Source organism: Nycticebus coucang, chromosome 6, assembly GCF_027406575.1.
Source record: "Nycticebus coucang isolate mNycCou1 chromosome 6, mNycCou1.pri, whole genome shotgun sequence".
Classification (NCBI taxonomy): domain Eukaryota; kingdom Metazoa; phylum Chordata; class Mammalia; order Primates; family Lorisidae; genus Nycticebus; species Nycticebus coucang.
Window position 1 is genome coordinate 42,548,287 of NC_069785.1, and position 27,657 is coordinate 42,575,943.

General features: G+C 39.1%; 1 protein-coding gene and 1 non-coding gene across 5 annotated transcripts in view; one reads left to right on the forward strand and one right to left on the reverse strand.

Annotated features, from left to right (window-relative positions):
* Positions 1–27,657, forward strand: part of KNL1 (kinetochore scaffold 1) — a 77,711-nt gene that overhangs the window by 29,755 nt on the left and 20,299 nt on the right. For 3 of the 4 annotated variants that reach the window (XM_053595845.1, XM_053595846.1, XM_053595847.1), the window contains 11 exons: positions 6–58; positions 315–348; positions 4,248–4,285; positions 6,284–6,336; positions 7,260–12,191; positions 14,473–14,611; positions 15,603–15,670; positions 16,281–16,379; positions 21,791–21,906; positions 25,454–25,544; positions 26,245–26,361. In XM_053595845.1, the coding sequence (XP_053451820.1) occupies positions 6–58; positions 315–348; positions 4,248–4,285; positions 6,284–6,336; positions 7,260–12,191; positions 14,473–14,611; positions 15,603–15,670; positions 16,281–16,379; positions 21,791–21,906; positions 25,454–25,544; positions 26,245–26,361 (5,740 nt within the window). Of the gene's footprint in view, positions 1–5; positions 59–314; positions 349–4,247; positions 4,286–6,283; positions 6,337–7,259; positions 12,192–14,472; positions 14,612–15,602; positions 15,671–16,280; positions 16,380–21,790; positions 21,907–25,453; positions 25,545–26,244; positions 26,362–27,657 lie in introns of those variants that run through there. The other variant, XM_053595848.1, reaches the window with a different exon arrangement.
* LOC128589398 (U6 spliceosomal RNA) lies at positions 19,029–19,135 on the reverse strand. Its single transcript, XR_008380989.1, has one exon. It is a non-coding gene; the product is annotated as a U6 spliceosomal RNA (small nuclear RNA).

Sequence of the window (27,657 nt, forward strand, 5' to 3'; positions counted from 1 at the left end):
TCTAGGGTATTCCAAACAGAGTCTCATATGAAAACAGTGAGAAGGTCAAAAATGGCAGGTAAATTTGTTACTGTAATTTTTGCTAAATGTTTTCTTTAAAATTTAACTGTGCCTATCTAACCAGATAACTTATTGACTATCTTTTTGTTGTTGTTGTTTTATCTTATTGTTTTAAAAGTATACCTTGAATCATGGATGTGGAGAGTAGAGTGGATAGTTAGTAATTTCTTTTTTTTAAATTCTTGTTAATATCCTTATATAATTTTTCTAATGCTTTATCAGTGTATCCTTAAACAAATTTATTTTATTTTTAGAAACAGAAGCAAGAGAAAATGTTCTGTCTATACAGTAAGTAGGAGAAATGTTCAAATTATATTTTAAAAGTTATAAATTAATATTCTTTAACAATTTCATGTCCCTTTTGTGAAATACTTAGGATTCAGAAAATAAATTATTTATAGAATTTAGTATATCTGATAAATATGGGCATTTTTCAGTTTATAGTTTTAGTAGTGACAAAACACTCTGCTTTCATATATAAATCCTTAAATTCATCAGTTAGTACAAAACAATAAATAGCAAGTCTTCATATTTGTTTTAGTAAGTTGGTTTTTCTTATTATAATGTTAATACTTAGAAAAGTAATACCAGTATCCCTTTAACAAATGAAAACATGGTTATTTTTATTTACCAAAAAAGAGGTAAAATTTAGACTACTGAGAAGTTAGTTCCTTCTTGATTTTTTTTTTTTTTTCATGGTTTTTGGCCGGGGCTGGGTTTGAACCCGCCACCTCCAGCATATGGGACCAAGCCCTATTCCTTGAGCCACAGGCGCTGCCCAGAGAAGTTAGTTCCTATTTAATCAGTTAAGGATATAGATGAAAAGTGGAGTATAAATTGTAGAAAACAATTTGGTATATCACTTAAAATTTCAAATGCACTTGCTCTTCAATCCACCAATTTCATGTCTGGGAATTTATCTCACCAATATACTTTTAAATGTTTGAAACGATGAATATATAAGGTTATTCCCTGCAGCATTTCTTATGATAATAAAAGTTGTGGAAGGTCTTAGAGATCCGTCTAGTTGGAACTAGGAGGTCTGTCTAGTTGGGACTAGTTAAATAAACTGTACATCTTCCATATAATCGACTACTGTACAGCTAGGAAGAAAAGATTCTCTTTTTATATGTGCTAAATAGAAAAATCTCTAAGCCCTATTACTTTGGATAAAAAGCAAGATGTAAAACAAAGTACATAGTATATTTCCACTTGTATAAAAGGGATACAAAGAAAAGCATGTATGTGTAACTGCATGTATATTTGCATAAATATCTCTGAAGAAACTAGTAAGATTGCTTATGGAGAAGAGAACCTTGCAAGAGAATACATGTTGGTTTTGTGGTTTATTAATTTTGAACCATGTAAATATATTACTTATTAAATTTTATTAAATTAAGATTGTGGAAATGGGCTGGGTGCAGTGGCTTACACTTGTAATCTTAGCATTTTGGGGTGCTGAGGTGGGAGGATCGTTTGAGACCAGGAGTTTGATACTAGCCTGAGCAACATAAAGGGACCCATCTGTACAAGAAATAGAAAAGTTAACTGGGTATGGTGGCACACATCTGCATATCCAACCATGTGGGAGGCTAAGACAGGAGGATGGCTTGAGCCCCGGAGTTTGAGGTTGCCAGTGAGCTATACATACACCACTGTACTCTAGCCCAGGCAATAGAGAGACCTTGTCTCAAAACAAAAATATTATTGAAATAAAGAAATGGAAACCAGGTGCAGTGACTCATGCGTATAATCCCAGCACTTTGAGAGGCTGAGATGGGAGAGTCACTTGAGTCCAGTTCAAAACCAGCCTAGGCAATACAGAAAGATTCTGTCTCTACAAACAATTAAAAACAAAAACAAAAAAAGAAATGGAAGTAATAGTAGTCATGGTTTCAAAAAAAGCACAGAAGTAAATAAATTGAAAAATAATTATTAAGGCCTGGCACAATGGCTTATGCCTATAATCCCAGTACTTGGGAGACTGGGACGGGTGGATTGCCTGAGCTGACAGGTTCAAGACTAGCCTGAGCCAGAGCAAGACTGTGTATCTAAAAAAAAAAAAAAAAAATAGCTGCTGGTTGTGTCAGGTGCCTTTAGTCTGAGGCTGAGGCTGGGAGGCTGAGGCAAGAGAATTGCTTAAGTCCAGGAGTTTGAGGTTGCTGTGAGCTATGATGCCACGGCACTCTACCAAGGGTAACAAAGTGAGACTTGGTTTCCAAAACAAAAAAGAAAAGAAAAGAAAAATAAATATTAAAAAGTAAAAATTGGCTGGGCACAGCAGTGTGTAAAAAAATTCTCTCTTTTGGTCCGGTGACCAAATGGTCTACTCCTCATAGATAATTTCTGTTGTTGATAATTTGGGGTGTCCTTGCAGAAAAAAAATTTTTTTTTTTTTTTTTGTGACAGAGCCTCAAGCTGTCACCCTGGGTAGACATCATAGCAACCTTCAACTCCTGGCCTCAAGCGATTCTCCTGCCTCCACCTCCCAAGTAGCTGGGACTACAGGCGCCTGCCACAATGCCCAGCTATTTTTTGGTTGCAGCCATCATTGTTGTTTGGCGGGCCTGGGCTGGATTCGAACCCACCATCTCAGGTGTATGTGGCTGGCGCCTTAGCTGCTTGAGCCACAGGTGCTGAGCTAGAAATTTTTTAAATATATTCAAGTTTATGTTTAGCATTTGTTTTTTAAAACAAGACAAAAATGAGATCACTTGATATGTCTCTTAGCACTTTCCATGTTATTATATAAAGATGGACTCAGTCTGTTATAATCTATTGGTATGTCTGTACCAACATACAACCAAATGTTTTTATGTCTGTACCAACATTAGTCAGCTTCCTATTGATGGAAACTTGGATTTTTTCCTTTTATTTACTTATTTTAAGGCTAAATTTCTAGAAAGTGAACTGCTATAGAGTTCATTCTTTCCTTTTTTTAAATAAGTACACAGCATATATTATTAAGCATATTTGTATTAAGCATTAAGCATATTTGTATAGTATTCCTGAAATTAACAAACCATTAAGACCAATCTGAAAAGTATCCTTTAATTGTTTTATAATTTTTTTCAGGCTGAAAAAAATAGGATGAATAGGATGAATAGGATGAATCTCTTTTTCAAACATGTCTTTGTAATTGTTTTTTTTTTGAGAGAATGTTTCACCATGTTGCCCTTGGTAGAGTGCTGTGGCATCACAGCTCACAGTAACCTCCAACTCTTGGGCTTAAGCGATTCTCTTGCCTCAGCCTCCCAAGGAGCTGGGACTATGCCACAATGCTCGGCTATGTTTTGGTTGTAGTTCTCATTGTTTACCTTCCCCTGAGCTGGGTTTGAACCTGCCAGCCTCAGTGTATGTGGCTAGCGCTGTAACCACTATGCTTTGGGCACTGAGCCAGCAACCTCAAACTCTTGTGCTCAAGCAGTTCTCTTGGCTCAGCCTCCCAAGTAGCTGGGACTATAGGCACCCACCACAATGCCTGGCTATGTTTTTTTTTTGAGACAGAGTCTTACTTGGTCACTCAGGCTGGAGTGCAGTGGCAGAATTCTAGTTTTATTTTTTTTTTATTTTTGTAGAGACAGAGTTTCACTTTATGGCCCTGGGTAGAGTGCCGTGGCATCACACAGCTCACAGCAACCTCCAACTCCTGGGCTTAAGCGATTCTCTTGCCTCAGCCTCCCGAGTAGCTGGGACTACAGGCGCCCGCCACAACGCCCGGCTATTTTTTGGTTGCAGTTCAGCCGGGGCCAGGTTTGAACCCGCCACCCTCGGTATATGGGGCTGGTGCCTTACCGACTGAGCCACAGGCGCCGTCCCACAGTGGCAGAATTCTAGCCTACTTTAGCCTTGAACTCATGAGCTCAAGTGATCCTCCTGCCTCAGCCTCCCCAGTAGCTAGGACTTACAGATGTGCACCACTATGCTTAACTAATATAATCTTTTACTTTTTGGTAGAGATAAGGGTCTTGCTATGTTGCCCAGGCTGGTCTCAAATTCCTGGCCTCAAGTGATCCTCCTGTCTTGTTCCCCAAACTGCTAGGATTATAGGTATGAGCTACTGCACCTTGCCCTCTGCCAGTCATTCTATGAAAACCTTTTACTTTTCCCTACTCTTCCAACTATTGTTAAAAGATTCTTGGTAATTATTTAGGGTACCAATTGTAAAACTACTTTTTAATTTTTAGGGATAAGAATTTAGAAGATAATTATTGTGAGATTACTGGTAAGTAATACAATCACAGATTCACTATTATTTCTCTCGAACCTGCTATTCCTCCTGTTTTCCCTATATTCAACTTCCATTCATTCAGTCATTGACTGAAGTCAGGGATCGAGGAGTTATTTTGATTTTTTCCTTTATTCCTCATATCCATTCTGTTTTTCATATATCTTGTATACCTGCTATCTACTAAATTTTTTCTATTCCTTCTGACACTGCTTTAATTCAAGTCCTCCTTCCTCATTTTTTTCTTGGGCTATTCTAAATATGTTTCTTATTCTTCCAATTCATTCTCCATATATCTAAATCTGATTTTATTTCCTTCCTGTCTAAGATGGTTCAATGACACTTTTTGCTTATAGAATAAAGCCCACACTTCTTAGCAGTAATTTAGAAAGTCCTTTATAGGCTGAACACGATAGTTTATACCTGTGATTCTAGCATTCTGGGAGGCCAAGGCAGGTGGATCGCCTGAGCTCAGGCGTTCAAGACCAGCCTGAGCAAAAGTGAGACCTCGTTCCTACTAAAAATAGAAAAACTAGCTGGGCATGGTGGCACTTGGCTGCAATCTCAGTTACTCGAGAGGCTGAGGCTAGAGGATCTCTTGAACCCAAGAGTTGGAAGTTGCTGTGAGCTATGATGCCATGGCAGTACTCTACCCGACCCAGGATGATAAAATGAAACTCTGTCTCAAAAAAAAAAAGAAAGAAAGCCCTTTATAATTTGGCCTGTCTTCTTTTCCAGACTTATCTCCCCACTATGCTCTAACCCAGTGGTTCTCAACCTTCCTAAAGCCGCAATGTGTTTTCGTTGTTAAAAAGGGATTGTGACCCACAGGTTGAGAACCACTGCTCTAACCCATGATGAATTATTTGCAGTTGCCATGTGGGCTTTTTTTCCTACTTGGCTTCATTTATAAATGCCGTTTTCTCTAAAGTGCTCTTCCTACTCCAATTTGCCTGTCACCCATGGAGAATACAATAATCATTGATCTCTGTCACTAAAATAGGATTATTAAAAGTTAATGAAATTTAATATATTCCCAATACAAAGAAAAATGTTTGAGGTGATATCTCAGTTATCCTGATTTGATCATTACATATTGTATATAGGTATCAAAATATCACATGTACCCCCAAAACATATATAACTTTTTTTTTTGAGACAGAATCTCACTTTTTAGCCCTTGGTAAAGTGCCATGGCATCACAACTCACAGCAACCTCCAACTCTTGAGCCCAAGCAATTCTGCCCTCAGCCTCCAAGTAGCTGGGACTACAGGTGCTCCCCACAACACCCAGCTATTTTTCATTGCAGTTGTCATTGTTGTTTAGCTGGCCTGGGCCGGGTTCAAACCTGCCAGCTTCAGTGCATGTGGCCGGTGCTGCAACCACTGTGCTACAGGTGCCAAGCACATATATAACTTTTCTTTTTTTTTTTTTTTCAGTTTCTGACTGGGGCTGGGTTTGAACCCACCACCTCCGGCATATGGGGCCCACACCTTACTCCTTTGAGCCACAGGCTCTACCTCATCTATAACTATTTTATATCAGTAAAACTTCTTAAAAATAATTTTTTTAAAAATTAAAAAAATTTAATGTGTAAGTCTTTATGAAGGGCTTAGTAACTGGTAATTTTTTTTTTTTTTTGTAGAGACAGAGTCTCACTGTACTGCCCTCGGGCAGAGTGCCGTGGCGTCACACAGCTCACAGCAACCTCTAACTCTTGGGCTTACGCAATTCTCTTGCCTCAGCCTCCCGAGCAGCTGGGACTACAGGCGCCCGGCTATTTTTTTTTTGTTGTTGTTGTTGCAGTTTGGCCGGAGCTGGGTTTGAACCCGCCACCCTCGGCATATGGGGCCGGCGCCCTACTCACTGAGCCACAGGCGCCTCCCAGTAACTGGTAAATTCTTATGACTGATGAGGAACCTAAGAAAAGGAAAATCAGGCTCTTGGTGATGTGTATTTTTTCTGACTATAGTTTTTTTCTTTTTTCTCAATAGGAATGAACACATTGCTTTGTGCTCCCATTCAGACTCAGATGCAACAGAAAGAGGTATGAGTTCATGCAAGTATCTTCATACTTTAATTTCTCTTGACAGTACAAAGCTTAAAAAGCACAATTAGATGGTCATGGCATGATTTAATAATGACTTAACAAATTAATCAGCATGGATTAGAAAAACTTTCTACTTCCCTGGTTAACTAAGGATAGTTAAATCACTACCAGTTTAAATAACAGAGAGATATGGTATACCAAGACTTCTCAAACTTTAAAGAGTGTATATATCATCTCAGGATTTATTAAAATGCAGATCCTTATCCAATAGAAATAGGGTAGACCCTGAAAGTCTACATTTCTCCTATCTCCTGGGTGATAGATACCAGTGCACAGGTCCACAGACCATACTTTCAGAACCATGTTCTCTCAAAAAAAAAAAAAAGAATTAAACACAGAGTATAATATAAATTAGCCATCATGCATTTATGCTTCCCCAAGACTATTTTTTTTAAGCTAGGATGGGTATGACCTTCTACTCAATATAGCAATTAGAATTTTTCTTGTGGCTACATTTAGAATTATTAATGTTTTTGATTTTCAATCATTTTAATGGGTATGTAATTAACTATGAATTTTTTAACCTTGAATTTTTAATTTTTAATTTTTCCCAAAACACTAAAAAGTAATCAATCACAGACTTTAGAAAAACATTTTTAAAAATTTTGTGCAGGGCGGCACCTGTGGCTCAAGGAGTAGGGCGCCGGTCCCATATGCCAGAGGTGGTGGGTTCAAACCCAGCCCTGGCCAAAAAAAAAAAAAAAAATTTTTGTGCAATATACTACACTGTTAATTCAAACAAACCAATATGCCATGAAACCATCACTGAAGATTGATTATATATATATAGTACATGTTGTAAAATACCTTTTTATAAGTTTACATTTGTTCTGATCTCTTATATTTTTCTTTCATTATAGTTTTCAATTATAGAACATAACCATGAAAGGAAGCATGGAAATAACCAGACAGTCATCTTTTCAGATGAAAACCAGATGGACCTGACAGCATGTCATACTGTGATGATTACCAAAGGCCTTTTAGACAGTACCAAAAGTGAAAAGTCCACCAAAATAGATACTGCATCATTTCTGGCTAATTTAAAGCTCCATACTGAGGATTCGAGAATGAAAGAAGAATCCGTGGATCAAAACACTTATTCAGAAAAGAAAATAAATTTCAATGACTTAATAAAGAGATTGAATACAAGAAAATACAGTGCTTTTCCTTCTACAGGGCCTGATAAAGAAAATTCTGAGATACCTGTTTATTCTGAAGAATCTAATAGTGCCTCTTCTATGCATCAAGTTCATGTATCTCTTAATATGGATGAGAATAGCAGTAACATGACTAAAATCTTTAGAGGACAAGATGATGGGATGAATTTTACCCAGTGTCATATAACCAATATTCAGACATTGGTTCCCACATCCAGTGAGGCCAACTTACAGGAATTTAAAGGTAATGATACTACAATTTATGGTAATGACATAATGGACTTGACAGTTAACCACACTATTCAGATTTTACCCTCAGCAGATGATTTATCTGAAATAGAAAATCAAACCCAGACTGTCACGATGGACATCACAACAGATTACAGAACTAAAGTTCCAGGAAAGAAAACAGTCTTTAAGAATAAGACAAATACTGCTTTTCAAGACCCTTCCTTAAACTCTGAAGATAATATACATAGTACCAGAAGTCATATTATGGGGGCAGAAACTCATATGGTCACAGAGACTTCTAATAAAGATGCTAGAACATTGGCCATGACCCCAGAATCTGTATGTTCTACTTCAGCTACTCAAGGTTACAAGACAGTTTTCTATTGTAGTTGTAATGATGCCATGGTACTGACGAAGTGTCTTTCAAGTATGAGAGAAGAGAAAAATTTGCTAAAGCATGACAGTAATTCTAAAATGTCTTCTAATCCCGATGCCACCTCTCTTCTCATAGAGAAAACTATTTATCCAGGAGAGGATAACATGGATATTACCAAGAGTCACACAGTTGCAATAGATAATCATGTTTTTAAACAAGATCAGACAAATGTACAGATGGCAGCTGTACCAATATCTGAAAAAGAAATGATACTCCAAAATCACAAAACCATGTCAGAAAATGGGAAAATGAGTGTAAATTTTAACTCAATTTGTCACATATCTAAGGAAAGATTACAACAGAGGCTGGAAAATCCTTTATCTATTTCATTGGCTGGCAAAAAGACTGAACTCTTAGCAGATGAAGATATGGATTTGACTGAAAATCACACAAGTAACTTAGGAAGTCAAGTTGCTCTTGAATCTTATAAGTTAGCACCCAAGAATACTAGTAAATCTCAGTGTCTTAGCAAAAGTTCTTCTGATATAGGAGGAAAAATGACCAAAGGTCATATTGAAGCATCCCAACAACCAGACATCCTAACTGATACCTGGAGCAAAGAAAAAGACCAAGCTTTGAAAATTTCATCCTATCATGGTAAAGATTCTTCTCAATCAGCTGACTGTAATCAGGACATAGCAACAAGCCATAACACAGTCTACTGTGGTGGAATTCTTGATAAACAAGTAGCACTGGGAAATAACAGAAATACAGCTTCATGTGAGCAATCTTTGTTTTCATCAGAAGGACAATCTGCCATGAAAAATTATAATACTGCTGTTAACAGTTATACTGTGAAATCTGTACTAGGTCAGAATTCTAAACTGCCTGAGCCACTAGGGAAAAGCTTACTTGATGCCACATCTGACTTTTTTCATGAACAGATGATTGTTTGTTCAGAAGAGGAGCAAAATATGGATCTAACCAAGAGCCACACAGTTGTCATTGGATTTGGTTCTTCTAAAGAACAAGAACTTGGTAAAACTAGTTTAGAACACACTACCAGCCAGCTAACAACAGTCAGTAGACAGGTAGCTGTAAATGTTGAAAAATGTGATGAAAGCCCTATAGAAAAAACTGGAGTGTTGTCATCTAATTATATCTTGGATGTGTCAAAAGGTGAAAGTATACAGAAATCTGGATTTCTGAAGAAAAAGCAAAATGTCAAAATTTGTGGAAGGAAAAGTGTTGGTGGACTAAAAATTGATAAGACTGTTATATTTTCAGAGGGTGATAAGAATGATACGGCTATTACCAAGAGTTACACAGTAGAAATAAACCATCCATCTTTATTAGATGAACATGATTTCCATCTAGTGCCTTTGGCAGAAACTTCTAAAACTGTTTTGTATACATGTGGGCAGGATGACATGGAGATCACCAGAAGTCACACAACTGCCTTAGAATGTAAAACTACCTCACCAGATGAAATAATTACTAAGCCTACCAACAAAACTGTAGTGTTTGTAGATAATCATGATGAACTGGAAATGACAAAATCCCACACTGTTTTCATTGACTACCAAGCAAAAGAGAAAACTGTGCTTCCAGCCAGACCTAATTTTGAACTATTCCAAAGGAAAAGCCTAGGAAACAAAGTGATACGAACTCCTACTAAGGAGAGTGTTTTCTTCCCAGAAAATGGCAAAAGTGACCATCCAGCATCAAAAGATAGCCAGTTGACATGTCTAGAAGAATGGTCTAATAATGCTCCTATAGAGAAAGCTGTATCATTTATAGCTGATGATGAGATGGAAGTGTCTAAATCAACCACTTGGAAAAATGTCAAAGATATACAGAAACCTGAATTTCTGGATGAATCTCTGTCAGGCAAAAGTCAGAAAAGGAAGAGCCTCAGGCTCAAAAATGACAAGACCATTGCATTTTCAAAGAATGATAAAAATAATATAGATATTACCCAGAGTTGTAAGGTAGAAATGAATAACGAAACTATGCTGGAAGATAGAGAGGACTTCCATTTGGTCCCTTTGGCAGGAACTTCTAAAACTATTTTGTATTCATGTGGACAGGATGACATGGAGATCACTAGAAGTCATACAACTGCCATAAGATGTAAAACTGTCTCGGCAGATGAAATTACTAGGCCTATGGACAAAACTGTAATGTTTGTAGATCATCACAATGATTTGGAAGTCACCAAGTCCCATACTGTGTTCATTGATTGTCAAGCCACAGAAAAAATAGTTCAAGGGCACCCTAAATTTGGAACAGCAATAGAAAAAAACTTGGGTGTTTCTTTTCCTGAGGATGCTAGCTGTGTTCAAGAAATCACTAAAAAACAAGCACTGGCTATAGAAAACAAAATTGTTCTTCACACTGACCAAAAGCATCATATCATGCCTTTTGTTCCTACTAATACATCGTCTAGGGATCAAAGTGAAATAGGAACCATCAAATCCCATGATGCTGCTGTGGATGAAGAGGTCACAGGGAAAGTTGTACATCAAGCTCAAACATTGAAAAAAGCCAAAATTAAAAGTTGTCACTTAAATAGTACAGATAGAAGGAATGTGGAATTTACAAGCAATCATACAACTGCTGTTTGTGGATCCTGTGATAATTATTCCTGTTTACCAAATGTTATTTCCTGTACTGATAATTTAGAGAATAGTGCCATGTTCTTAGGTGATAAAAATGAGGAGAAAACCAATAATTACCCAGTACAAAATGATCTTGCTTCTGCGAACAATTCAGCCAATGAATATTATTTGGAATCTAAGGGACTGTCTCTCTCTGTTCCCTGTCCTTTGTTAGAAAAGGAAGAAGTTATTCAGACCAATACCAAAGGACATATACCAGCCAATCAGACATTAATGTATAGTCAAGATCTGGAGGAGATGACTAAACTTAATTCAAAGCAAGTATCTTTTAAGCTTCCAAAAGATCAAATGAAAACTTTTGTTGATGATATTTGTGTTATTTCTCAGGCTTCTCCCCCAACCCAGCAACCTCTACCATCTCAAAAAGAACAAAGTAGTGTCAATAAAGATGAAGTAATACTGTCTAAACCTGGAAATAAGAGTTTAAATATAGGAAATTCCTCTACATGCACAGGAGAAAACAAGTACAAAATGCTCAATAATGAGAAGCAGTTTGCTACAACCTGTAAAAAGGAACTGAAGGAAAATACTCACATAGCTGAATGTAACACAGCTATAGATTTCCACGATAACTCAGACTTGACTGAGCAAGCCATTCAAACCCATGTCAATGCTGGAAAAGCATCAGATCCTGTGATTACATCTAATGTTCCAAGTTTTAGTAGTTCCAGACCAAATTTTAGTAATTTGAATGGAAAGACTGAAGAGTACTTAGATTGTCAAATTATTCATATAGTGCCTCCTCCAGAACAAATACTTGAATTAGGAAATAAGGCACATAATGATAAAAGTATAGTGCAAGCTACAGAAGTACATAATGTTAACATAATCTCCGGCAATGCTAAACATAATAGAGACAATGAAAATAAGTCTTATAATGGAGCTGAAATTACTTCTGTACCATTAAAGACAGCTGTTAAAGATAAAATGAGGAGATGTTCTTTGGGAATCTTTTTGCCCAGATTGCCAAATAAGAGAAATTGTAGTGTCTCCGGTGTTGACGACCTGAAGCAGATTTCAGCAGACACAACTCAGCCAGTCCCCAGCAAGGATTCGGGCATTGAATGTGTTGCAGCCAAACTGAACTTAAGTCCATCTCAATATATAAATGAGGAAAATATTCCTATATTTCCTGATGAGATTAATTCCACAGATTCAATTAGCATAGAAACTGAGGAAAAGGCTTTGATTAAGACATACCAAAAAGAGATTTCACCATCTGAAAATACAATGGAAGAAACTTCTAATAGCCAAAAAAGAACCTGGGTACAAGAAGAAGAAGATGATACTCAAAATGAGAAAAAAATCAGAAAAAATGAGATTAAAGATACTGCACAAGATCAGGAGGTGAGTTCTGTCTTAATCCACGAATCTTTTTTTTTTTTTTTTTGAGACAGTCTCAAACTGTCTCCCTGGGTAGAGTGCTGTGGCGTCACAGCTCACGGCAACCTCAGACACTTGGGTTTAAGTGATTATTTTGCCTCTGCCTCCCAAGTAGCTGAGACTACAGGTGCCACCCACAGTGCCTGGCTATTTTTTTTGTTGCAGTTGTTGTCTGATCAGGCCTGGGCAGGGTTCAAACCCATCAGGCCTGGTGTATATGGCTGGCACCCTACTCACTGAGCTATGGGTGCTGCCCCTTGGTTTTTCTTTCTTTTTTTTTTTTTTTAATTATGGGTGTTCTTGAATTTTAGTTTTAGTCTTGGTTAAGCCTGTTTGTAGAGCTGGAGAAATATTTTTATGTAGAACCTTTAGGAGTTAATTGAAAAACAGATTTCAAAACAATTTAAAGTGACAAATAGGCACCAAAAAATGAAATGGTAAATAATAAAAAAGTTAACCATTGTTGAAATTGTGTCACCTATAGTAATTTGTCAGTGTTGCTTTTTATATTAGAATATCTAGGGAGGGTGTATATATAATTTGAAAAGGCTTCTTTAGTGTTATAAATATTTGGGGAATAGAAAGGCTTTCTATAATGCAAATTGCATAAAAAAAGGCATAACTGGGCAGCACCTGTGGCTCAATGAGTAGGGCGCCGGCTCCATATACTGAGGGTGGTGGGTTCAAACCCTGCTTCAGCCAAACTGCAACAAAAAAATAGCCAGCTACTTGGGAGGCTGAGGCAAGAGAATCGCCTAAGCCCAAGAGCTAGAGGTTGCTGTGAGCTGTGTGACGCCACAGTACTCTACGAGGGTGACAAAGTGAGACTCTGTCTCTAAAAAAAAAAAAAAAGGGCATAACTGAATTTTCTTGGCTAACAAGGAAATGTAGAAGCTAAGAGTCCACTTCTCTGTAGTGGACAATAGAATACCTAGGTCAAACTTAGTATGTCAAAAAATAAATAAAAATGATATAAGTGTGTGTATATATACAAATACATATGTAAAAAGGTAGATGAAGATAGCATTTAAAGCTGTGAAATCGGCTGGTTAAAATGGTAAAAATAGGACAGATGACTTACTTGACTTCAAACAAAGGAGTTTTGGTCAGCTGGAGAGGAAAGTAGAAAAGCCCAGAAAGAAGTTTCTTCTCTGGATACTAGCCAGGGCCACCATGTACAGTCAATATTCTAGACTGGTCTTCTGTAGTGTGGTAGCCCTGACATTGGTGCCTAGTAGTTTTTTGTTTTTCGTTTTTTTTCTTTTTTTGGGTGGGGGGAGGAGACAAAGTCTCACTTTGTCCCCTTTGGTAGAGAGCTACAGGGTCATAGCCCACAGAAGCCTCAAACTGTTGGGCTCAAGTGATTCTCTTGCCTCAGTCTCCCGAGTAGCTGGGACTACAGATGCCTGCCACAATGCCTGGCTTTTTTTTTTTTTTTGCAGTTTTTAGCCGGGGCTGGGTTGGAACCCGCCACCTCCGGCACATGTGGTCGGCGCCCCACTGCTTTGAGCCACAGGCGCTGCCCAATGCTTGGCTATTTTTAAAGACAAGTCGCTCTCTCTCTCTGGCTGAGACTGGTTTTGAACCTGTGAGCTCAGGCAATCCACCCCACTCAGCCTTCCAGAATGCTAGCATTATAGGCATGAACCACTGTGCCCGGCTAATGCCTAATAGTTGAATAATTGGAGAGCTCAACATTTAGTATCTAGTAGGATACGACTATAACTTAGACATCTGAGAAACAATTTGCTTACACAATGTAATGCATAAAGTTATTTTTATCTTTAATATTATTTTTAACTCTAAAGGCTAAGTTGCCTGTTCTTTATCCTAATTTTTTACTAAGATATTTCATATAAATTATAGGTAAATTTTATATTAGAAGTAGTATTTCTGGCCAGGCACAGTAGCTTACATGTATAATCCTAGCATAATGGGGGCCAACTTGAGATTAGGAGCTCAAGACCAACTTGAGCAATATAATGAGACCCCCATCTCTACATAAAATAGAAGAATTAGCGGGGGCATGGAAGCCTAGCTGTGCCTAGCTACTTGTAAGACTGAGGCAGGAGGATTGAGCCCAGGAGTTTGAGGTTGTGGTGAGTTATGATGATTTACTGTAGCTGGAGCAACAGAATGAGACCATATCAAAAAAGGAGAGAGGCTTTATTTTCTGTGAATGTGGTCATTATAAGTATACATTGTCAAAACTATTCTGTTGATGTTCTTTAATTGATAATTTCAGATTTTTGTTCACCATACTGAAGGGGATATAGATAAAAATGCTAACAGTATATTGATAAAAAGCCTGAGCAGGACCCCATCTAGTTGCAGCAGCTCTTTGGATTCAATCAAAGCTGATGGGACTTCGCTGGATGTCAGCAGTAAGATCTTCATGAAAGTTAAATAATAATAGCCATCTGCTTGCCTGACTAATAATAACTGTATTTTATATCATGAAATATTTGAATGTGATATATGCCTTTTTGGAGTTATGAAAAGTTGATAAATTAATATTTAGTTATTTTTTAAATTCTTAGTTATTATAATGAATTGAGAAGTGACATATGTACTAAAGGCTAGAATAATTTCTTCCAGGGATTTATAATTAGTGGAGAAACATTGAATGGAGCCTTAATACTGTAATATAGTTTGCCCTGCTATATAACTGACTTACTTGGAAGAGACCAGTTGTTAGCTTCAGCATCATGAACCATATGAAAACTTGAAAGATGACTAAAATGAAATTTACAGTTTAGATGGGGCACAGTTGCTCATACCTATAATCCTAGCACTCTCGGTGGCCAAGGTGGAAGGATTGCTTGAGATGAGGAGTTTGAGACCTGGCTGAGCAAGAACTAGATCCTTTCTCTACTAAAAATAGAGAAATTAGCCAGGCATTGTGGTGGACACCTGTAGTGCCAGTTGCTTGGGAGTTGGAGTTTCGGTGAGCTATGATGACACTAATTCTACTTGGAATGACAGACTGAAACTCTGTCTCCAAAAAAAACTTTTTTAATTTTTATTTATATATATTTTTAGAGATAGTCTCACTTTGTTGCCCTTGGTAGAGTGCCATGGCATCATAGCTCACAGCAACCTCAAACTCTTGGGCTCAAGAGATTCTCTTGTTTCATCCTTCCCAGTTGCTAGGTCTACAGGTGCCCACTAGAACACCGGGCTTTTTTTTTTGAGAGACAAGGTCTTGCTGTGGCTCAGGCTGGTCTCGAACCTATGAGCTTAGACAATCTACCTGCCTTGGCCTTCCAAGTACTAGGATTACAGGCATGAGCCACTGCGCCCGGCCTCAAAAAATTTTTTAAAGTTTACAATTTATTTTGACTTGTTAATCACCAGAATTTGCTTTACTTCTAGCATACCGTAATAGTCAAATGGAATCACAGCTTCTTGGAGACACTATTTGTGAAGAGAGCTTGAGGGAGGTATGTTAAAAGTATTGCTTATTTGTAATGCAACTAATTTTTTTGTTCTTGTTTTTTAAAAAGATGTATAAAATTATGAAATATTTCAAACACGGAAGACTAGTTTTTTTTATTAAGGATCTGAAAGATTATGTTTGGGGGTTTTTATTTTTAACACTATTGTTATTGAATAGCCTTAAGAAGTAATCTTAGGGGCAGTGCCTGTGGCTCAGTTGGTGGGGCACCGGCCCCATATACCGAGGGTGGCGGGTTCAAACCCGGCCCCGGCCAAACTGCAACCAAAAAATAGCCGGGCGTTGTGGCGGGCACCTGTAGTCCCAGCTACTCAGGAGGCTGAAGCAAGAGAATCGCTTAAGCCCCAGGAGTTGGAGGTTGCTGTGAGCTGTGCGAGGCCACGGCACTCTACCGAGGGCCATAAAGTGAGACTCTGTCTCTACAAAAAAAAAAAGTAATCTTAGATACAATCTGTTCATGTATAGCCTGCAAATATCTGGATAATATTTACATAAGTGTATAAAAAGTACTTTAAGCTATTTAGAAACAAATGAGATGGTTATAGTCCAAGTAAGCTCACCTTGAATGGTCATGCAAAACTTTTTTCTTTTCTCAGAAACTCAAAGATGGGAGAATAACAATAAGGGAGTTCTTTATACTTCTTCAGGTCCACATCTTGATACAGAAACCCCGACAGAGCAATCTCCCAGCCAACGTAAGTGCAATTTCTTGGCAATTTAGTTATTACAATTAAAATATATTGTACTTTTTATTAGTCTCCATGGAAGCAGACATTTATTAAAAAGCAAAAATAAGTCAAAAGAAGCAAATTTTCCTATAGAGAGTACATATGCGGTTAGCATAAACAAAAAAAAAAATGTTGAGCATGAGAAGTGGGTATGGTGGTTCACACCTATACTGTTAGTGACTCTGGAGGCTGAGGTGGGAGGATTACTTGAGCCCAGAAGTTGGAGGCTGCAGTGAGCTACAGTCATGCCACTATACTCCAGCCTTGGTGCCAGAGTAAGACACTGTCTCTAAAAAAAATGTGCACTGGAATTGTTTTTTGTAATCATGGATTTTGATAAGGCAAAATTTTACTTCTTTTCCTAATTCCTTGCCATTTGATTTGTATTTGATACTTTCTTGGTTGTAAGAGTAATATGTGCTCTTTCTTCCTCCATTATAAAAATCTAAATGTAGTGTGGTTTTTGTGAGGCTGAGGCGCTCTGGGCAGATTGGTGGCATCACAGCTCACAGCAACCTCAAACTCCTGGGCTCAAGTGATCTTCTGGCCTCAGCCTCCTGAGTAGCTGGAGCTACAGGTACACACCATGATGCCCGCCATGACACCTGGCTAGTTTTTCTATTTTTAGTAGATATGGGGTCTCTTGCTCAGGCTAGTCTTAAAACTCCTAAGCTCAAGTGGTCCACCCTCTTTAGCCTCCCAAAGTCTAGGATTACAGGCCTGAGCCACCTCACCCAGCCCATAAAAATATTTGAATAATACCATGAACAAAGTCAGTTTAAAAGATCTATAGAAAAACTTATATTGCTTACATAGGAATATAAAATCATTATTAATGGTTGTACAACCCTATGAATATACTTTTTAAAAATCATTTAATTGGGCAGCGCCTGTGGCTCAGTGAGTAAAGCGCCGGCCCCATATACTAAGGGTGGCGGGTTCAAACCCAGCCCCGGCCAAACTGCAACCAAAAAATAGCCAGGTGTTGTGACAGCCGCCTATAGTCCCAGCTGCTCAGGAGGCTGAGTCAAGAGAATCACATAAGCCCAAGAGCTGGAGGTTGCTGTGAGTCCTATGACGTTATGGCACTCTACCGAGGGCGGTAAAGTGAGACTCTGTCTCTACAAAAAAAAAAAAAAAATCATTTAGGGCGGCGCCTGTGGCTCAAGGAGTAGGGCGCCAGTCCCATATGCCAGAGGTGGTGGGTTCAAACCCAGCCCCGGCCAAAAACCAAAAAAAAAAAAAAAAAAATCATTTAATTATGTAGTTAAATGGCTGCATTGTATTGTATGTGAATTATATCTCAATAAAGCTGTTTAGAAAAAAATCTGGCTTGGCGCTGGTAGCTCAGTGGTTAGGGCACTAGACACATACACTGAGGCTGGTGGGTTCATAATGGGCCCAGGCCTGCTAAACAACAATGACAACTGCAACAAAATAAAATCCAGGCATTGTGGTGAGCATCTATACTGTAGTCCCAGCTACTTGAGAGGCTGAGGCAAGAGAATCGCTTCAGCCCAAGAGTTTGAGGTTGCTGTGAGCTGTAATGCCATGGCACTCTACTGAGGGCGGCATAGTAAGACTCTGTCTCAAAAAAAAAAAAAAAAAAAAAAATAGGCTCAGCACCTGTGGCTCAAGCAGCTAAGGCACCAGTCACATACACCTGAGGTGGTGGGTTTGAATCCATTCTGGGCCTGCCAAATAACAATGATGGCTGCAACAAAAAGTAGCCGGGCGTTGTGGCGTGTGCCTGTAGTCCCAGCTAGTTGGGAGACTGAGGCAAGAGAAGTGCTTAAGCCCAGGAGTTGGATATTGCTGTGAGCTGTGATGGCACGGCACTCTACCCAGGGTGACAACTTGAGGCTCAGTCTCAAAAAAATAGAAAAATAAATATGAGGTCTCACTGTTGCTCAGGCTATCCACCAGCATTGGCCTGGCAAGTGCTAGGATTACAGGCATGAGCCACTGTACCTGGCACATGTTAATGTATTTAGAGGTGAAGTGACATGATGTTTGCAAGCTACTTTCAAAAGGTTCAACAAAAAGTACAAACACGCACATATATATACACACATACACACACACATACAGAGAGAGAGAGAAGAGGGCAAAGTAATGAAATGTTTAAAATATTGAAGCTTAGGCGGCGCCTGTAGCTCAACGGGATAGGGCGCTGGCCCCATATGCCAGAGGTGGTGGGTTCAAACTCAGCCCCGGCCAGAAACTATAAAAAAAAAAAATATATTGAAGCTTGGTAGAAGGCATAGGGTGTCCACAATACTATTATTTCAACATTTCTGTGTTTTTAAAATTTTTACAAATAAGAAAGGAGCCAGGTGAGATGGCTCACGTCCATAATCTTAGCACCCTGGGAGGCTGAGGTGGGTGGATTGCTGAGCTCACAAGTTTGAGACCAGCCTGAGCAAGAGCCAGCCCCTGTTTCTAAAAATAGCCAGGAGTTGTGACAGCGCCTGTATTCCCAGCCATTTGGGAGGCTGAGGCAAAAGAATTGCTTGAGCCCAAGAGTTTGAGGTTGCTGTGAGTTGTGATGCCATGACACTCTACTGAGGGCGACATAGTTATGACTCTCTCTCTCTCAAAAAAAAGAATCTGTCCTAGGAGGATTATATATTTATGAATTTGCATGTGATCCTTGTGCAGGGGCCATGCTAATCTTCTCTGTATCATTCCAGTTTTAGTATATGTGCTGCCGAAGCAAGCATAGGATTATATATTTAAATGTGAAAGGAAGGCAGGTGCCATGGCTTATACCTATAATCCTAGCACTTCAGGAGGCCAAGACAGGGGAATTGCTTGAGTCCAGAAGTTTATCATCAGTCTGGGCAACATAGCAAGACTTTATCTCTATAAAAGATAAAGAGAAAGAATGAAAGAAAAGAGAGGAGGGAAGGGAAGGGGAGGAGAACAGAGGGAAGAAGAGGAGAGGAAGAAGAAGAAGGAAAGAAGAAAATCAAGGATGGAAACTGTGAAGGTGGCCACATCTCTTTTGGGCCTGAGTCCATTACCACCATAGCTGCCTATGGAAGGTAGGTAGAATCCTCTTGCCTCACCTGTAGATAGTGTGCATCCACGGTCTTCACTCTTTGAAGGAAAGGCAAAAAGAGCATCAAGGGACCAAGAGCAAACAGGAGAACAGAGGGGAAGGAAAGGAGCTGAAAGGATAATGGCAGAGTGGAAGAGGAAACGGACACTTCAGAAATTGGTCTTTGATTATTTAAGGGTATGAATCTTTCCCTTTCCTCCTGGGTCTCTCAGAAGTCAGGAGAATGAGTAACAGGAAAATAGATTTGGAAACAAACCTATCAAAATGCATGGCGGTGCCTGTGGCTCAGTGAGTAGGGCGCCAGCCCTATATACCAAGGGTGGTGGGTACAAACCTATCAAAATGCAAAGAGAATTCTTGCTACATCAAGAAAGAAGTTTTAAAATCCCAAAGTAGAGAAAGGCCAAAGAGATGGATTATGTGTGGGCCATAGGAAATGACATTCACAGCTGTGTATATCAGTTTCAAGACTTGAATGTCAGTCTCTCTTAGGGTAGAGGAATTGGAGAATGTGTTCTTGGGAGAGGGATGTGCACCAGTCCTCATAGACACATGCATAGCACCTGTACATGAGTGCAGCTGCAAAAGCAGATGGTGCTGTTGTAGTGGTCCATTACTGCCAACATGCTCATGGAGTGGCTCAGAACAAAGTATAACTCACACCGTCCACTAAGGTAATAGTTAAACTATTGCAGGTGTTCCTGCCAGGCCTTAGGTACCCAGGTGCTGATTATGTGTAAGTTGGACACTTAATCATGATAACTCAAGAGAGGGAGGGTGGTTTGTACACATGTTCCGAGTTCAAATTGTAGCAAATTATTTCCTCAACTGTATACAGCATGGGCAACTGTATCTAATATGTGCCCACAGTGCATGAGTCACATAATCATCAACACTTGTATTTCTGAGCAAATCTCCAGGAATGTGGTCCTGTGCTTTATTTTATGCATTATGAAGGCTTATCCGGAAACCTGCCCTTTTAAAATACAAAAACAAAACTTGGTATTACAGAAAATTTCAAACAAATACAAAAATAGAGAATAGTTTAATAAGCCTCATGCATTTATTTATTTATTTATTTTTTTTTGTAGAGACAGAGTCTCACTTTATGGCCCTCGGTAGAGTGCCGTGGTTTCACACAGCTCACAGCAACCTCCAACTCCTGGGCTTAAGCGATTCTCTTGCCTCAGCCTCCCGAGCAGCTGGGACTACAGGCACCCGCCACAACGCCCGGCTATTTTTTGGTTGCAGTTTGGCCGGGGCCGGGTTCAAACCCGCCACCCTCGGCATATGGGGCCGGCGCCTTACCGACTGAGCCACAGGCACCGCCCAGCCTCATGCATTTATTACCCAGTGTCAAAAATTACCAATTCTTGGCCGGGCGTGGTGACTTATGCCTGTAATCCTAACACTCTGGGAGGCTGAGGCAGGAGGATGGGAAGATCGCTTTAGCTCAGGAGTTCGAGACCAGCCTGAGCAAGAACCCTGTCTCTACCAAAAAATAGAAAAATTAGCCAGGGTTGTAGTAGGCACCTGAAGTTGTCCCAGTTTCTCAGGAGGGCTGAGGCAGGAGGATTACCTGAACCCAGGAGTTTGAGGTTGCTGTAAGCTAGGCTGAGTCCATGGCACTGTAGCCCAGACAGAGTCATGCTCTGTCTCCAAAAAAAATAATAATCAAATTTTCACTACCTTATTTATTAGACTGGAGGATAGGCTAGAGAAGTTTGAGTTCAGCCTGGAATACAAGTAAGGATTATAGCTAGATAATGAAAATAGAAAAGTATTGTTTAGGAAACTGGCTTTTTTTTTTTTTTTTTTAAATAAACAGGTACCTGGTAAATTTGAATTTTTAGGTGTTATTGGTTTTCTTAAAATACCAATAGCTGTTTTCAAACCACTTTCAATCCTATGCGAATGGAATGTTGATGGCATCAATGACATCAATGACCCAGATATAGTTCCACTAAACGTGCATGGAGAAATGGACTTTGAAATCAGAGACTTGAATTCAAATTCCAGCTTGAGCCAGGGATGGTAACTCATGCCTGTATTCCCAGTAACTCAAGAAGCTGAGACAAGAGGATTGCTTGAGCTCAGGCATTCAAGACCAGCCTGGGCAATGTAGTGAGACTGATGCTAAAAAATAAATAAATAACAAATTCCAACTTGTAGCTTATTAGTAGTATGAACTTAATAACGTATTCAAATTTTTCTTCATACAACTTCTAAAAATATACACTCTGAAATTAAATTAGTTCCTGTATGTGGTTCTGTCCTTAAAATACCAGTTCTGAGGGATTTTTTTTTTTTCCAGTTTACTATAAACACACCACCTACTCCAGAAGACCTGATGTTAAGTCAGTATATTTATCGACCCAAGATACAGATTTATAGAGAAGATTGTGAAGCTCGTCGCCAAAAGATTGAAGAGTATGAAAGCTTTGATTTTTGTGTGCATGTTATTGTTTTTATATTTAGTGTTGTGGATCAGTGAATAGTCTAAATGATAAAGCTTTGATTAAAATAACACTGTCATGTCTACTGCCATACCACTAGGAATGCGCCCGATCTCATCTGATCTCAGAAGCTAAGGGTCAGGCCTGGTTAGTGGTTGGATGGAAGAATAACACTGTCATGGGGAAAAGTTGATGGCATCAATTGGCAGTGTGATATGAGGGAAAGAGTTTCAGCTTTGTGGTCAGGCAGATTGAAAGTTAATCCTGGTCATAAAACTAGCTGTATAATCTCAGGTAAATCATTTCACTTTCATTTCCAGATCTCTAAAGTGGGGAAGTAAAATCTACTCAGCTAATGGAACAGTAGAAATAGTATATATAAAATGTTTTTATATCATTCTTAGAAAAAAATAGGTCCTCAATAAAAATAATTATTAGATTATGATATCATAACTTGATGGCTAGAGAACATTTTTTTTCTTTTTTTCATTTTGTTGCCCTTGGTTACAGTGCTGTGGTGTCATAGCTCATAGCAACCTTAAACTCCTGGGCTCAAGAGGTCCTCTTGCCTCAGTCTCCCAAGTAGGTGGGACTACAGGTGTCCGCCACAATGCCCAGCTATTTTTTTTTTTTTGCAGTTTTTGGCCGGGGCTGGGTTTGAACCCACCACCTCCAGCATATGGAGCCGGCGCCCTAACCCTTTGAACCACAGGCACTGCCTTGCCCAGCTATTGTTTTGTTAGAGAGGGGATCTCACTGTTGCTCAGGGTGGTCTTGAACTCATGAGCTCAGGCGATCCGCTTGCCTTGGCCTCTCAGAATGCTAGGATTACAGGCATGAGCCACTGCACCTGGCCTAGAGAACATCTTCAAAAGAAAATAATATCCTTGGGCGGTGCCTGTGGCTCAGTCGGTAGGGCGCCGGCCCCATATACCAAGGGTGGCAGGTTCAAACCCAGCCCGGCCAAACTGCAACCAAAAAAATAGCTGGGCGTTGTGGCGGGCGCCTGTAGTCCCAGCTACTCGGGAGGCTGAGGCAAGAGAATCGCTTAAGCCCAGGAGTTGGAGGTTGCTGTGAGCTGTGTGAGGCCATGGCACTCTACCGAGGGCCATAAAGTGAGACTCTGTCTCTACAAAAAAAAAAAAAAAAAAGAAAGAAAATAATATCCTTTAGAGATTTGTAAAAGTTGAGTATTTGAAAATTAGAAATTTCAAATATCTGAAGCTTTTTGAGCACTGACATGATTCCACAAATGGAAAATTCCACATGAGTATACAAAGTTACTTTCATGCACAAAATTATTATTTAAAATATAATGTAAAATTAATTTCAGATTTTGTATATAAGATATATATGAAACAGAAGTGAATTTCGTATTTTGATTTGAGACCTATCCCCAAGATATTTCACTGTGTATGTCCAAGTATTCCAAATCCAAAAAAATCCCAAATCCAAAATTCATCTGGTACCAAGCATTTCGATAAGGAAATACTCAACCTGTATATAGTGCCTGAAATCAGATTGCCTGATTTTATCAGATTTTATCACATTTGCCTTTGATTTGTATGTATAGAAGAAGATGGTTTTACTTAGAAGTGGCTCATTGCTGGCCAGCCTTGGTGGCTCACACCTGTAATCCTAGTACTCTGAAAGGCCGAGGCAGGTGGATTGCTTGAGCTCAGGAGTTTAAAACAAGCCTGACCAAGAGTGAGACCCTGTCTATACTAAAAATAGAAAAACTAGCTGGGCATCTGTGGTCCCAGCTCCTCAAGAGACTGAGGCAAGTGGATCCTTGAGCCCAGAAGTTTGAGATTGCTGTGAGCTGTGATGCCACAGCACTCTAGCCTAGGGCAATAGAGTGAAGCTCAGTTTCAAAAAGTAGCTCGTTGCTTTGAAATATGTAAATGCTGCAGACTGATTTACAAATTGGATATATCTTGATTACCTCAGGTAAATCAGGATTTACAACTTGAAATAATGTTTATGTCATATAGGACTAAATTTGAACCTATCTAACAAACAGAAAAGAAAATAATCTTTAAGAATTAAGTAGTTTTAAAAGTAGAAATTTAAGATACTGTTTAATTGTAACACTTGAAATTAGCCTGATTCTGATTTGTTCATTTAACAAATATTTATTGAATACCTACATATGCCAGGCACTGTACTAAATACTAAAATTCATCACTAAACAAGACAGACAAGTTTATCTTCATGTTGTTTAAAAGATTTGAGTGTCTCACGATTTGTCTGAGAATGTTTTATCTTAAATGAAATGCAATCTTGTACTCAGTGAGCAGTATGGTGAGTTGTACTCTATTCTTTGATTTTGTACCTATGTGCCTGCATATATCTTCTAACTCTAACAGAAGAAATACACTTACTCCACTTATTAACAAGAGACATATATATATATAGTGTTTATAATAGCTTTGTTGGGCGGCACCTGTAGCTCAGTGGGTAGGGCACCCAGCCACATACACCGGGGCTGGCAGGTTGGAGCCTGGCCCAGGCCAGCTAAAACAACAATGATAACTGCAGCAACAACAACAAAAATAGCCAGGTATTGTGGCAGGCACCTGTAGTCCCAGCTACAGGGGAGGCTGAGGCAAGACTTAAGCCCAAGACTTTGAGGTTGCTGTGAGCTGTGATGCAACAGCACTCTACCCAGTATGACAGATTGAGACTGTCTCAAAATAAAAAAATATACTTGGGCATTGTGGCGGGCACCTATAGTCCCAGCTGCTTGGGAGGCTAAGGCAAGAGAATCCACTTAAGCCCAAGATTTTGAGATTGCTGTGAGGTGTGACACCATGGCACTCTACCCAGGGTAATAGCTTAAGACTCTGTCTCCAAAAAAAAAAAAAAAAATAGCTTTGTTACTTTTATAAATGCTATTCTATAATGGTGAGCAAAACTTTGAACTTAATTGGAGACTTTCACTTAAAGTAATAGCTACAACTTCATATCAGTTATCGACAGGCCTTAAGAAGCTTCTTTATGGCTGGGCATGGTGGCTCATATCTGTAATCCCAGCACTCTGGGAGGCTGAGGTGGGTGGATTGCCTGAGCTCACAGGTTCAAGACCAGCCTGAGCCAGAGCACGACCTCCCCACTAAAATTAGCTGGGTGTTATGGCGGGCGCCTGTAGTCCTAACTACTTGGGAGGCTGAGGCAAGAGAACTGCTTGAGCCTAGGAGTTTGAGGTTGCTGTGAGCTGTGATACCACAGCACTCTACCCAGGGTGACAAAACGAGACTCTGTTTCAAAAAAAAAAAAAGAAGAAGCTTCTTTGTAAGAAACATGTTTTCACATTGGAAAACATTCTCTTAGTGAAAGTTTTTTCATTTATGGTATATTCTTCACTGTTACGAATAATCAGGCTGGCCATTTTTCTTAAGTGAATTCTCCTCCTTTTATGTAGAAAAAAAGTGGTGAAAACTAAGTTAAATATGCTTATAGATCTGAGCTAGGTTAGTCAGGCTGGCTTCTGAACCCTAATAAACTTTTCTGTATTTTAGATTAAAGCTTTCTGCACTGAACCAAGATAAACTGTTGGTGGATATAAATAGAAACCTGTGGGAAAAAATGAGACATTGCTCTGATGAAGAGGTACTTTTGTGTCATTTTCTGAATGAGAAAGCAGTACAGACATTTGGAACATTGTTTATTATGAAATAAGTAACTATTCCTTGATCTTTACTGATGAGTTTGTTAACATTTCTTATATGTAATATACTACCAAGATATTATTTAATTATACACAAGTAATTATTAGTATATAATCTTTTCAAACATGAGATGATCAATTTAATGTATGAAATATATTTGAAATTTATTTAGAGTTCCTTTCACTTTGATATGCCTTTCACTTTGATTTAGAAGAGACAAAGAAAAGATTTACTTTAAATGATTAAATTTTATGTGTCCAGGCAGGACGTGGTGGCTCACACCTATAATCCTAGCACTCTGGGAGCTCAGCAGTTCCCCAACCTGAGTAAGAGTGAGAGTTCCATCTCTAAAAAAAAAAAAAGAAAGAAAATTATGTATCCTAACATACTGAAAGAATTTTATTAGCTAAGAGGCTATTATTTTCTAATTTATAATATGAATAATTAATTAAAGGTAGAAATCAAAGTAATCATTGATTCTGTTCTTAATTATGGAATTAAATTTATAAATGAGAAGTATCCTGCCTTAGGAATCAAAATCTAGGATGGGCAAAGCCTATCCTAAACCAGCCTTCCCAGATCATTTACCTTTTCTGACTTGTTTGTTTTAATGCAGTGTACTCTTTAACTCTTCCATACAGCTGAAGACCTTTGGAATTTACCTTAATAAAATAAAATCACGTTTTACCAAGATGACTAAAGTCTTCACTCACCAAGGAAAAGTATCTCTGTATGGCAAGCTGGTGCAATCAGCTCAGGTAATTTGAAGGAATTAACATCATAGAAAAAAGAGATATTAAATAAAATTACTTTATAGTGGTTGTGGGATATGAAGAATGTTCCTTAGAAATCCAAATGAGACTCACAAAAACTTAACACTTGTGTACAGGAGGTGATGCTCAATTTTTCAAAAGTGGCAAATCTGGGTGGTGCCTGTGGCTCAGTGAGTGGGGCACCAGCCCCATATACCGAGGATGGTGGGTTCAAACCCAGCCCCGGCTGAACTGCAACAAAAAAATAGCTGGGCATTGTGGCAGGTGCCTGTGGTCCCAGCTGCTCGGGTAAGGCAGGAGAATCGTGGAAGCCCAGGAGCTGGAGGTTGCTGTGAGTCCTGTGACGTCATGGCACTCTACCAAGGGTGGTAAAGTGAGACTGTCTCTACAAAAAAAAAAAAAAAGTGGCAAATCGTGGCATATTGAGTAATAACTTGAATATAGTTATTAATGTGGACATATTTCTCATTTTACATATTGTGATCCATTATACATGTTGAAATAAAATATATAGATATAGAATAGAATATATAATATAAATATATAGAATATATAATATAGATATGTATATATAGAGAATGTATATAGAATTCTAATCTCCCATTGGCAATCTCCCATTGGACCGTACCATAGTATTATCTTTCTTATAGTCCAGGGATGTCCAATCTGCAGCCCATAGGCTGCCTGCAAGTTTTTTGACATCTGTTTTGCTGACCTATGGTGTCAGAAAAGTATTTGTTAGTGTTTGTTTATTTAATGTGTGGCCAAGACAACTCTTCTAGTGTACAGCAGAAAAAAAAAGGTCGGAGAAAAAAAAGGGGTGGTGGTGCCTGTGGCTCAAAGGAGTAGGGCCCCATATGCTGGAGGTGGTGGGTTCAAACCCAGCCCCGGCCAAAAACTTCAAAAAATTAAAAAAAAGGCTCGGCACCTGTGGCTCAAGGCGCTAAGGCGCCAGCCACATACACCTGAGCTGGCAGATTCGAATCCAGCCTGGGCCTACCAAACAACAATGAGGGCTGCAACTAAACAATAGCCGGGCGTTATGGTAGGTGCAGTAGTAGTCCCAGTAGTCGCGTTTAGTAGTCCCAGCTACTTGGGAGGTGGAGGCAGGAGAATAGCTTGAGCCCAGGAGTTGGAGGTTGCTGTGAGCTGTGATGCTACAGCACTCTACCTAGGGTGACAGCTTGAGGCTCTGTCTCAAAAAGAAAAAAAGGTTGGGCGCCTGTGCTCAATGATTAGAGCACTGTCCCCTTGCACTGTGGCTGGCGGGTTCGAACCTGG